The sequence below is a fragment of the Gopherus flavomarginatus genome, chromosome 4, assembly GCF_025201925.1.
Source record: "Gopherus flavomarginatus isolate rGopFla2 chromosome 4, rGopFla2.mat.asm, whole genome shotgun sequence".
NCBI classification, from domain to species: Eukaryota; Metazoa; Chordata; order Testudines; family Testudinidae; genus Gopherus; species Gopherus flavomarginatus.
The window spans coordinates 39,428,548-39,441,687 of record NC_066620.1 but is presented as its reverse complement, the minus strand read 5'-3'; the positions used below and the strand labels follow the sequence as shown (position 1 = coordinate 39,441,687).

The 13,140-nt window shown below is 47.7% G+C and overlaps 1 protein-coding gene across 3 annotated transcripts in view; it reads left to right on the top strand.

Moving 5' to 3' along the window:
- Nucleotides 1-13,140, top strand: part of CAMKMT (calmodulin-lysine N-methyltransferase) — a 389,892-nt gene that overhangs the window by 342,001 nt on the left and 34,751 nt on the right. The window contains exon 8 of one of the 3 annotated variants that reach the window (XM_050951924.1): nt 10,702-10,821. The exons of the other annotated variants lie outside the window; for them this stretch is intronic. Coding sequence (XP_050807881.1) covers nt 10,702-10,821 — 120 coding nt within the window. The remainder of the gene's footprint in view (nt 1-10,701; nt 10,822-13,140) is intronic. 3 annotated transcript variants of the gene reach the window in all.

Genomic DNA, 13,140 nt, shown 5'->3' with positions numbered 1-13,140 from the left:
GACCGGCAGGCGGCGCTATTCAGCGATCCGCCACAACACGACCAAGGCCCGCAGCAATGGGGGTTCTGGACACCCTGGGCATACCATCAAGCCCAGGGGCCCCAACAGCTTCCTGCTAGGCCTGCGACGGCGGAGCACAGGGCGCCGGAAGCCTCATTGTCTCGCCCCCCTCCCTCCCCGGATGGGGAGGAAGGGTCCAAGCAGCAAGACTCCGCTCTGGCTCCTGAGGCAGAGGCGAGGGCCGAGGGAGACCCTCCATTAGACACTCTCTTGCCGGGGGTCTCCTCATCCTCCTCCCCTGATGAAGCGGTGGCTGGTACCTCCTCCAACAGCCCCCCCCACCCCCCCGCTGGATCTCAGGGCGCACCAAGACCTCCTCAGGCGAGTAGCTCAAAATCTGAGTCTGCAAGCCGAGGAGGTCTCGGAAATAGAGGATCTGATCGTCACCATCCTCTCAGCGGATGCTCCCACCAGGGTCGCCCTGCCCTTTATAAGAACCATCCAGGCCAACGCCAATACCATCTGGCAGTCTCCGGCCTCCATCCCCCCTACTGCGAGGGGCGTCGAGAGGAAGTACATGGCCCCTTCTAAAGGCTATGAGTACCTCCATGTACACCCGACACCGTGTTCCCTGGTGGTTCAATTGGTGAATGACAAAGAGCGTCATGGGCAGGAGGCTCCAGCCCCCAAATCCAGAGAGGCCAGGCGAATGGACCTCCTCGGCCGTAAAGTATACTCGGCTGGGGCGCTGCAGCTCAGGGTTTCGAACCAGCAAGCCCTGCTGAGCAGATACGCCTTCAACTCCTGGGTGGCAGCAGACAAATTCAAGGAGCTGCTGCCGCAAGACGCTCGCCAGGAATTTGCAGCCATCTTAGATGAAGGCAAGAAGGTCGCACGCACGTCCTTGCAAGCTTCTTTGGACGCTGCAGTCTCGGCTGCCTGTACCCTCGCGTCGGGCGTGACGATGCGTCGCATCTCCTGGCTGCAGGTTTCTGGCCTTCCGCCGGAGCTCCAGCATACCATCCAGGACCTCCCTTTCGAAGGCCAGGGCCTGTTTTCTGAAAAGACAGACCCCAGACTCAAGAGTCTGAAGGATAATCGGGTCATTATGCGGTCCCTCGGGATGCACACACCGGGACCGCAACGCAGACCCTTCCGGCCACAGCAACAACAGCAGCGCAGGCCGTATTCCCAGTTCTGCCAGCGGCAGGACCTTAACAGGCGCCGCGGCAGGAATGGAAGGCGCAGGCATTCGGGGAACCAAGGGGGGCAGAACCAAGGCTCCTCTAAGCCCCCGCCTGGACCCAAGCCTTCATTTTGAAGGTGCGCCCGAGGGCGCAGTAACAGTTTCCCCCATGGATCCTTCCCCCCCGTTTTCCAACCGCCTTTCGTTTTTCCTCCCGGCGTGGACCCGAATAACATCGGACCGCTGGGTCTTACGCACGGTGCAGACGGGATACCGCCTGCAGTTTGTATCATTTCCTCCTTCCCGCCCCCCTTCCTCGTCCCTCTTCAGGGACCCCTCTCACGAGCAATTCCTTCGACAGGAGGTACAGACGCTCCTCAGCAAAGGAGCTATAGAGGCGGTTCCGGAAAACGAGAAAGGCAAGGGGTTTTATTCCCGCTACTTTCTGATCCCCAAGGCCAAGGGAGGCCTCAGGCCTATCCTCGACCTGCGAGAGCTCAACAAATACCTGGTGAAGTTGAAGTTCCGCATGGTATCCCTGGGGACCATTATCCCATCCCTGGATCCGGGAGACTGGTACGCCGCCCTCGACATGCAGGACGCGTATTTCCACATTGCCATTTGGCCACACCACAGACGTTTCCTTCGCTTCGTGGTGGGCCCCCTTCATTACCAATTTGCGGTCCTCCCATTTGGCCTTTCCACGGCCCCGAGGGTGTTTACAAAATGCATGGCAGTTGTTGTGGCGCATCTTCGGCGCAATCGTATCCACGTGTTTCCTTATCTAGACGATTGGTTGATTCGGGGCACGTCGGAACAACAAGTCTGCAGCCATGTCCGCGTGATCACCGGCATGTTCGCTACTTTGGGCCTCTTGATAAACACGGACAAGTCCACCCTGATCCCCACGCAGAGGGTGGAGTTCATCGGGGCCGTCCTGGACGCCACTGTGGCCAGGGCTTCGCTGCCGTTGCAGAGGTTCCAGGCTTTGTCGGCGATCGTTCAACGACTGCGGGCAGCCCCCTTGACATCGGTGCGGACATGTCTAGCCCTGTTAGGCCACATGGCGGCTTGCACCTTTGTGACCGATTACGCTCGGCTCCGCATGAGGCCCCTCCAGTTGTGGCTCATCGATCATTACCGGCCGGCAAGACAGCCGCTAGACATGCTGATCACAATCCCCCAAAGGGTGTTAGATTCTCTCGGCTGGTGGCTAGACCAGTCCGTGCTATGTGCGGGGCTCCCCTTCCACCCACCTCAGCCCTCGGTGTCCCTGACAACGGATGCCTCAGATCTAGGCTGGGGGGCCCACCTAGGGACCCTGAGAACGCAGGGCCTGTGGTCCCAGGAGGAGGTGGGGTTGCACATCAACATGCGGGAGTTGAGAGCGGTCCGCCTTGCTTGTCAAACGTTCTGCCATCAGCTTCAGGGTCGTTGTGTCGCGGTGTTCACCGACAACACGACGACCATGTATTATATCAACAAGCAAGGCGGCACCAGATCCTCCCCCCTGTGTCACGAGGCGATGCGACTCTGGGACTTTTGTGTAGCCCACTCCATTCACCTCACAGCTTCCTTCCTCCCCGGAGTACGGAACACGCTGGCGGATCGCTTGAGCAGATCCTTCCTGTCGCACGAGTGGTCCCTTCGCCCGGACGTCGCCCTCTCCATCTTCCGGAGGTGGGGTTATCCCCGCGTGGACCTCTTCGCGTCCAGGGGGAACAAGAAGTGCCAAGCGTTCTGCTCCTTTCAGGGCAGGGAGCCCGGGTCGATAGCGGATGCCTTCCTTATCCAGTGGTCGACCCACTTGTACTATGCGTTTCCCCCGTTCCCTCTGGTCCACAGGGTCCTTCTGAAGGTGCGCAGGGACAGGGCTCACGTCATCATGGTAGCCCCGGCATGGCCCAGGCAACACTGGTACCCCATGCTGCTGGACCTGACCATAGCCGACCCAGTTCCCCTGCCCCTTCACCCGGACCTGATTACCCAGGAGCACGGGACCCTCTGTCACCCGGACCTGCAGTCGCTGCACCTAGCGGCGTGGCTCCTGCGTGGATGACCGGTTCTGAGCTGCGCTGCTCCACACCGGTGAGGGAGGTGCTTTTGGGCAGCAGGAAGCCTTCCACAAGAGCGACATATTCGGCCAAGTGGAAGCGTTTCTCCTGTTGGTGCGTGGAGAAAAATCTCCGCCCTATGGAAGTTTCGGTGGCCGACATCTTAGACTACGTTTGGTCCCTCAAACAGCAAGGTCTGGCCATATCGTCGCTGCGAGTACACCTGGCAGCTATCTCCACCTTTCACCCGGGTGCGGATGGTCGCTCTGTTTTTTCTCACCCGACGGTGACTAGATTCCTTAAGGGGCTGGAACGTTTATACCCTAACGTCCGTCTCCCTGCTCCAACCTGGGATCTTAACCTGGTGTTGTCCCGGCTTATGGGACCCCCCTTTGAACCGTTAGCCACTTGCTCCCTGCTTTACCTCTCTTGGAAGACTGCCTTTCTAGTAGCTATCACCTCAGCTAGACGGGTGTCGGAACTCCGGGCTCTTGTGGTAGACCCCCCATATACAGTCTTCCACAAAGATAAGGTGCAGCTGAGACCACACCCTGCTTTTCTTCCCAAGGTAGTCTCGTCCTTCCACATCAGCCAAGAGATATTCCTTCCGGTTTTCTTCCCGAAACCTCACTCCTCAGGCAGGGAGCAGCAGCTCCACTCGCTTGATGTCCGTAGGGCTCTCGCGTTCTACGTGGAGAGGACTAAGCCCTTCCGCAAATCCCCCCAGCTTTTCGTGGCGGTAGCGGACCGCATGAAAGGGCTTCCTATCTCCTCCCAGAGGTTATCCTCTTGGGTAACGTCCTGTATCAGGACCTGCTATGACTTGGCCCACGTCCCTACGGGCCGTGTGACTGCGCATTCTACCAGGGCGCAGGCGTCGTCGCTGGCTTTCCTCGCCCGTGTGCCCATCCAGGAAATCTGTCGGGCAGCGACCTGGTCATCGGTCCACACCTTTGCTTCCCACTACGCCCTGGTCCAGCAGTCAAGAGAGGACGCGGCCTTCGGATCTGCAGTGCTCCATGCCGCGACGTCTCACTCCGACCCCACCGCCTAGGTATGGCTTGGGATTCACCTAACTGGAATGGATGTGAGCAATCACTCGAAGAAGAAAAGACGGTTACTCACCTTTGTAACTGTTGTTCTTCGAGATGTGTTGCTCACATCCATTCCACACCCGCCCTCCTTCCCCACTGTCGGAGTAGCCGGCAAGAAGGAACTGAGGAGCGGGCGGGCCGGCAGGGATATATATTGGGCGCCATGGCGGCGCCACTCCAGGGGGCGACCTGCCGGCCCGCCGGAGTTGCTAGGGTAAAAAAGTTTCCGACGAACGTGCACGCGCGGCGCGCACACCTAACTGGAATGGATGTGAGCAACACATCTCGAAGAACAACAGTTACAAAGGTGAGTAACCGTCTTTTTCTGTGATGTACTTGAACCTCAATTGGTCATTTGGGGCTAAGTAAAGTCTCTACTCCTTAATGAAGGCAGATCCACTCTCGTCAGTCCTTGCTAGATGTTTTACCCAGTAGTATTGATTTAATAAAGTTGCAGCCTGTTTAAAAATACTTCCTTATATTTTGTCTGTCTTGCTGCTGTGTCCTGGTCAAAATATGTAAAGAACCAAAAAAGAGACAGATCTACAAGCCATATGGAAGAAGAAAAAATATATATATGGGGGAAGAAAAAAAATAGCACAAGCAATTTCTGCAACTATAGGAGGACCTCTTTAAGGCCATACTACTGTCACGGGGCAAGGGCAGATGGCTATAGTAAAGTAGTGAGGAACAGGTATGTTCACCTCAGGCTAAACAAATCCTTGGTATCATGGTAACCAAATGGCAGTTGCTCCAGGTTAATCAAGACACCTGGGGCCAATTAAGATTCTTCTAGAAAGCAGTGGTGATAGCTAGGTTGATTGGGACACTTGAAGCCAATCAAGGGCAGGCTGGAACTAGTTAAAAGCCTCCCAGTTAGTCAGTGAGGTGTGTGTTAGGAGCTGTTGGAGGAACCAAGCAGTACAACTCCATATCAGGCGCAAGGAAGGAGGCCCTGAGGTAAGGGTGAAGGAGATATTGAGTGGGGGCTGCTGTGGAGAAGTGTCCGAGGGAATTGTACGCATCCTATTTCCAAAAAGTCAGCTACCATAGCTGCTACTATTACGGTCCTTGGGCTGGAGCCTGGAGTTGAGGGTGGGCCCGGGCTTCACCCTCCCCTCCCCCCCCTCCCCGATTAATCATTGAGACTATGAGACAACAGAGACTGTTCAAGGGAGAGTAGCTTCTCCTCTCCTCTGTGGCTGGCTTGTGATGAAAATGGCTTAGTAGGTTGTGACCCTTGCCTCTAGAGAGAGAAGGGCTACATGGAGGGTCACAGTGAGCCTCTGAGGCTAGTGAAATCCACCAGGAAACGTGGGACCCACGGAGGCAAGGACAGCGCTTTGTCACACTACATTGTATGCACTACAGCTGTATTTAGCGCTGTAGCATAGACTCTTCCTATAATGATGGAAGGGTTTTTCCGTCACTATAGGTAATCCACCTCCCCGAACAGAAGTAGCTAGGTTGACAAAAGAATCTTCCATCAACCTATATGTGTGTGCTTAAAGGGTTGGGTCACTATAGCTATGTGGCTCAGGAGTGTGAAAAAAAATTCACATCCCTGATAGCCATAGCTATGTCAGCCTAACTTTTCAGCATAGGCCATGCCTGAATCAAGATTTTTGATTGTGTTAAGTCAAGTTCCTGGTGCTGTGTCATGCTGGTCTTCTCTTGGACCATGCAAGCTATGTCTTTAATAAACTTTCAGTTTGCTTAGTCTTTTGGTATTTTGTCAGGCTGGAGAGGCAGAGTAGCTGCAGGCAGCTGATATAAGAAAGCTGATGCCTTTCTTTGAAAGAATTTAAGATAAAGTGTGGCTGACAGTTTTTTGTATAAAGTTATGGTTCTATGGTTTTCACATCTGTTTTCAATAAACTAAAATTAACTCAGAGGTGTTCTTGTTCTTGTTCACAGGATACAAAATTGCCTTCTGTGCTTTGTATCATTGGCATAATGCTTTCCACCTTGCTAAATTCATAAGCCTGAAGAAGATAGTGTGTTTGTTCTGTCTTATTTTCAAATGGAGAGAGTAGTCCTGAAGAGGATGTTACAATGCTGCTTCAGGACCAGACTGCAAAGAGAAACTGCTGAGCTTCAGTTCATTTGCAAATTTGACACCATCAGATCAGGATTAAACAAAGACTGTGAATGGCTAGCCAACTACAAAAGCAGTTTCTCCTCCCTTGGTGTTCACACCTCAACTGCTAGAAGAGGGCCTCACCCTCCCTGATTGAACTAACCTCGTTATCTCCAGACTGATTCTTGCCTGCATATTTATACCTGCCTCTGGAAATTTCCATTATCTGCATCTGGTGAAGTGGGTATTCACCCATGAAAGCTTATGCTCCAATAAATCTGTTAGTCTTTAAAGTACCACAGGACTCGTTGCTTTTTACAGATCCAGACTAACACAGCTACCCCTCTGATATAATGCTGCTATATTTCTATTTTTTTGTTTTGTTTTTAAAGAAGAATGGGAAACGTTTTATTTTGGAATAAACCATACTCTTGGCAAGTCCATAAAGTACAGTAGAGAGGTCTATATATTTCTTTACATCCCCATGTGGCACTGAGTTTACTAAATGAGAAGTTAGATTTTACTAAGGACTATTATTCCTGCTCTTGTTAATGGATTTCCATCCTTTTTAGCTGTCGTACACTGGACGTTGTCTCTTCTTGGCTCCCATTAGTAATCATCTTCCCATCTTCTCTACGTATCATGGTGCCGCGCTGATAGATGGTCAGCAGATTAGTTTTCCCTGTTTTCAACTTACTGCTCCTCTTCAACAATGCTCACAACTAACCAAATCCACAGACATAAGAAAAATGGGGCAGGCTTTAAATTTTGACAAAATGACATTAGGGAGACACAGAAAAAATTTTACACGAGGAATAGAGAGGTGGTTTAACCTTTAGATATGTCATTAATGCGATCATTACTCTAATACTGTGTCCAGTTCTGATGTATACTCTTTAAAAAGGATTATTGAAAAACGCAGATGGGTTCAAAAAAGAACCACAAGAATGATCCAAAGTCTAGAAACATGTCTTACAGTGAAAGGCTTAAGGAGCTTCAATTTATTCAGCTAATCAAAGAGAAGGGTAAGAGAGAACTTAATCAGGATCCATAAGTATCTGCATAAGGAGAAGATCTCTAACAGCAGCAGAGGAAGATATGGAAATAGAAGCTAGACAAATTCAAATGTTAAATAAGGTACAGATTTTTATCAGTAACAGTAATTAACCTTTGGAAGAATTTATCAAGGGCTGTGGTGGATTCTTAAACACTTGAAGTCTTTAAATCAAAACTGGATATATTTCTAAAAGATATGCCCTAGTTTACTCAGAAGCAGGAATTACTAAGTGAAATTCTATCGCATGTGGTAAGCAGGAAGTCAGACAAAATGATCACTGTAGTCCCTTCTGCTCTTAAAATCTTGGAAACTTCTCACCGACGTATGCCTCTCTTGCCATCGCCTCCTCCCCTCTCATTCCTTATGGGCCTGCCTCTGCTTACTTTTCCCTTCATATCTTTTCTGCTCTTATTTTTTTATCTTTCACTCTTCCCCTTGTTCATGGAATACCTCCTATTTCCCATCTGGCAAATTCCTGCCTTCCTTTCCTTCAGTTTTCTCCTGTAAATCCATTTATGTGAAGCCTTTATACACTGATCTCATCAATAACACTGTGCCTGTGCCATCCTGTGTTTTAAAATTTATTTTATTATTTAATACTTGTTCGAATTAGAATTTAAGAAAGTAAGCACCATCCATCCTGTGCACTGCATGAAGCAGGGGTCCTCTGGAAATAATAGTGCTCATGTAAGAAAAGACTGTATCATAATATATATGCACAGGGGGAACAAATTAATGTTGCACAGGCAACCTTAATTCTGACATTTCCTAACTCCTTAGTGCTTGACTTTGCCACTCCATTGTCATTGTTTTAACAAAAGGGTTCTGGCTGTAAAATATATATACATTGTTCTTTTTTTTAATTAAATGCACATCAAGTGTATTTGTTTGCAAATGGAGAATTGTTTATTAGAAATGGGATATTTATTTTCCAAATGGCTTCTTACTTAAACAGATGTGCATTTTGATATGCAGCTGACGTGCACAAATTTTATGAGCACAACCTAGACAGCCAGTTTGGAAAATTTGGCTCTAAAAATTGTAGCAATAGCTTGATTTAACTATCTCTCCTCTCCCTCTGAATTTTATTAGAATATGTTGTACAAGTAGTCTCAGAACCAGCTAGCCCCTCCTAAAAGTTCTGATGTTTTTTATTGTTTCTTTGTTATAGTTAATATATTGCCACAATGCCTAAAGTCACAGCAGGTTACATCAAAACCAAGACAATAGTGCACACTGGAACAATGCTGTTGCATTATTATTTTTTTTTGGGGGGGGGGGTTAAGAATTAATTGTTTTCTCAGGCATAGTGCTCATCATTGATGAAATTCACCCCATGTAAAGAACAAGTACAAGACCTAAACACTATTTAATTCCCAAAATAGGACCTAAGTGAGATTTCAGTGACCATTGGCCTTGTGCTCTGCAGAAGACCGAATATCACTCAATATGCGCAGACAAAATAACGTGCCAGTATCGTTTTGAAAATATAGTCCTAAGAGTTTTACTCAGCACCACAGGGATGAAGGAAGCAAGCAAGTGTGTCCTCTGGTTTTAAAATAACAACTTTTAGCAGGAGAAACCCAAATTGCTATCCAGCCTCTTGCCTTATTTATGCAGAACTGAGGAGTATGGACTGAACACTGAGGGGAAACTAGGTGGCCTTCCCACATGATAATGTGTTAATGACTAGGAACGTGCTTGTTTGCACTTCCATGCAGTCACCCACACTGCCTTACACAATCTTTTACACGTACTTGCACACACGAAAGCTAATAGTTTTCATAAACTAAAACCTAAATTAACTTACTAAAGGAAGTGGAGGACCCCAAATGTTGTTGCTCAGATACCACGTGAAAGAAGATTTTGGTTTTTTTTTTAAGCAAGTCATCCACATCATTTGCATCTCTTGCAGCATTGTTGTTCCTGTCTGATTTCGTGGTCTCACTTTCTCTGTGTAACTACTACAGCACTAACTTTATGTCTACCAGAACCTGCATCAGCCTTTGCCAGAACCACTCAGGGGAACTTGGAGGCATACATAACTTTTCTGATGGGTGTGCTTATCTTGTTCTGTCAGTGAAAATTACCTGTGTGGACACATTAAGGAGACAACCACTGAGTCACAGAAATGAGATAACTCAGACACACCCAAAATCTGCAAAAACAGATAATGGGTACTGTGAATACAGCTTGTAGTGCTGTACAGTTGTGGTGGAAAATGTTGATATTTGTAGCTTATTCTCCAAGAAATGACAACTATGTGAAGAAGATGGATCTTTGTCTACTATACCTGTCCTTGCTGCATTTGCCATCTTTGATTTGCCTCTTTGAAATGGAAGGAAACATTTTCATGGGCTTTGGTGGTGCTTAAAGAAAGGATGGTTTGATTCTTTTAATTTTTGTGTGTGAATCTATTGCTTTTGAGTGGTGGTGGATTGACAGCAAAGGAGATTGAAATAGCAGCGTGCATTTCTTCATACTTTTTACCATGCTTCATTCCTGACCTGGAAAAAGCCATATTTGTGGGTGAGAGGATAGTTCATTCTACATGGCTCATTCAGTCCTTGCCCTCTTTGCTGGGACTATCATCAAGGTTGCTAATTACAGTAATGGGTTTGCGATGTGGCTACTTTTGCTCTGGGAACTGATCAAGCTCATTTGATATAGACCATAGCGGAGCCATAAGATGATAACTACTTATGGCTCCCTTCAGCTGGGTCTGGATATGAACCAAACAAACCACAGACCTTCTAACCCCCCTCCACCCACACATACATACACTTTTTTAAAAAAAGAGAAAAACAGTTAAAATATTTTTATATTGTGACCTATACAAAACCAAACCAAAACATTAAAATCCACCCCACTTTTTAAAATGGGGTTCAGATATGTTTTCACCAAAGCTTGCTTTATTTATTTTAATTGCAGGAACCTAAACCTGAATTTTTTAAGTGGTGCCTGTTTGTAGTCACCTGACTTAGTTACATTAGAAAGGATTTCCCTTCTCCTGCCTTGAGCTGTAAAGGTTTTATTTTTAGTGAAAAAGTCTTTTTGGATATGGCTTATTCAAAAAGAACCTCATGGAAAACGTGCTTTCCTAATCTTACAAAATCTTCAGCTCTTGCCATCTCACAGTTTCCCTTCACAAGGTCTATAGAGTTTTTTGTAGCTTTCAAAGCTTTGTTTTTACTGAAATAATAAACACAGTGTAAGCAAACATTTTAAAGTTTCAGAATCTCTCCTGGGAACTCCTTCCTCCTGTGCTTTATCATCCAAGATGGCTACTTTGAACAGGGTAGAGAGAGGACTATAGCTGTCAGATATCTGGAAGAACAGTACCACAGAGGGTAATGTGTAGAAATGAAGCCAAACAAATACTCTGGATGTAATTCAGAACTTTTGGGTGCCCAGATACAGATCCAAATATTGTGACTTGGGACCATCTCCAATAATTGGTGACTAAAAACCATTCTTTTTACACACTAAAATAAAGCATTTCATAGCTGTAAATTTGCACAAAAAGATTATTTATACTGAACACATTTTAAAATTTCAAAAATGTTCGGGGACGTCCATCTTCTGAAGAGTGCAGTCAATATGGTTGACTCTCACAGCTTTAAAAGCTTCTTTATAGCACAGTATTTAACATGGCAGTACTTTTAAGGTAAAGACACTTTTAGAAAAGTTCATTTACTCTGGTGTGTTCAAATCACATGGTGCTGCCCCTTTGTAGTTTCTATGACGGTTGTTTCTAGTCACTTGTATTCCCTAAGGGCAGAAACAATGGCTCCTTCCTTTAGTCTGCCTCCAATTCCCTCAGCTCTGGCACAGAGGTGAAGAATCATTGATAAAGATGTTCCCTTGCCCGTTAGTGCCTTGGGCCATGGCTACACTAGAGAGTTGCAGCGCTGGTGAGGGGGGTTACAGCGCTGCAACTTAGGATGTGGCCACACTTGCAAAGCACGGCCAGTGCTGCAACTCCCTGGTTGCAGCGCTGGCTGTACACCCGGTCGAGCCTCGGGTATAGGGATTCCAGCGCTGGTGATCCAGCGCTGGTCAGCAAGTGTGGACGCCCACCAGCGCTTTTATTGACCTCCGGGGTATAAGGTGGTATCCCAGAATTCCTGTCCACAACAAACCAGAAGAAAGGGAGAGCTCGGAGTTCAGCCAAACTGCTTATTTAAAAAACAAACACAGCTCCTGTTTGCTGAGCGAGCGGAGGCAGGCAGGGGAATTACTTTGGAATGTTCACAGCTGTTTGCTTGAAGAGAGAAACAGCACGCTCACACGGCAGAGGGGGAGGGGGAAGTCCGTATTGAGCAGTTGCTTATCTGGTCTGACGGGTATTTAGCAGTACATAATTTGCATTTAGTGAATGAGAGAGGAGTGGGGGAAGGGAGTTAGAACTTTTAAAATGATTGAAGGTAGGCACTGTGTGTCTTCCAGTCCTTAGAACTTGCAAGGCAGGGAGCTGAGAACAGTGTCAGCTCCAAAAATCCATTCTGTCTGTCTCCTCCACGCTCCCTGTCACATTCCACCCCACCCCCCTCTTTTGAAAAGCACGTTGCAGCCACTTGAATGCTGGGATAGCTGCCCACAATGCACCACTCCCAACAGCGCTGCAAGTGCTGCAAATGTGGCCACACTGCAGCGCTGGTAGCTGTCAGTGTGGCCACACTGCAGCGCTGGCCCTACACAGCTGTACGAACACAGCTGTAACTACCAGCGCTGCAAAACTGTAAGTGTAGATATGGCCTAAGATGAACTTGGAAATCTTGAGCCTGGAAATATCTCACTTGATCATGCCAACAGGAACTTCTCCAGCTGATTATTTGTTCAGCACCAGGGTTTCTGAGCTGCCATGTAACCATGCAAATGCCTGTTTGTGCTTGCAGTAGGTGGATGTGAAAATTTTGCAGGTGCCAACCTTTGTTAATCTGTCCCTAAAATTCTTCTGACTCCTTAGGGCTAGATCATCAGACTTTTGCATTCTGAGTGCTCAACAGGCAGTAATGTGGGAGAGCCATTCTCAGGGGAAGGCATCTGTGCCTTCTTCAGCATAGTTTGTATAAGGCACAAAGTGTGAGGGATAAAAAAAAATTCCAAACCCTTATTTGCTCTGATCTGATCTCTCTTTCGGTGGCAATTAGAACTAATCATGGCCTTTAAGACTCAGCATTCATCTAACAATTTCCTGTTCTGTTTCAGGAGTCTCAAAATTAAAGTGAGAGCTAAAAAACCCACAAAACTTACCTTTACCTAATTTTTCTCCATTCTAACCTAAGTTTCCACGGAAACAGGGTTGAAAAAGCCGCTGGTAGCCAGCAGGCAGCCAGCAGCTGAGAGTGAGAACTCTCCTTTGTCACTTTCCACTACTGGCTGTCTGCTGGGTACTCAAAGTGCCAGTTTGCAAAGCCACCTTGGTTTGTAAAATATGCACTACATTCAATTTGAAGGAAAAATAATAAATTAACCAACTCTTTTCCCCCCTTGGATTGGTACAATAAGTTCCAGGAGGATAAATGAGCTAATGCTTTCTGATCTGTTCAGTTACACTGATACCCACATAGGAGGGGGTCAGGCTCTTGGAGGGAGCTTGGGTGTGGGAGGGGATGTGGGCTCTGGGAGGGAGTTTGGGTGCGGGAGAGGGTGTGGGCTCTGGGAGG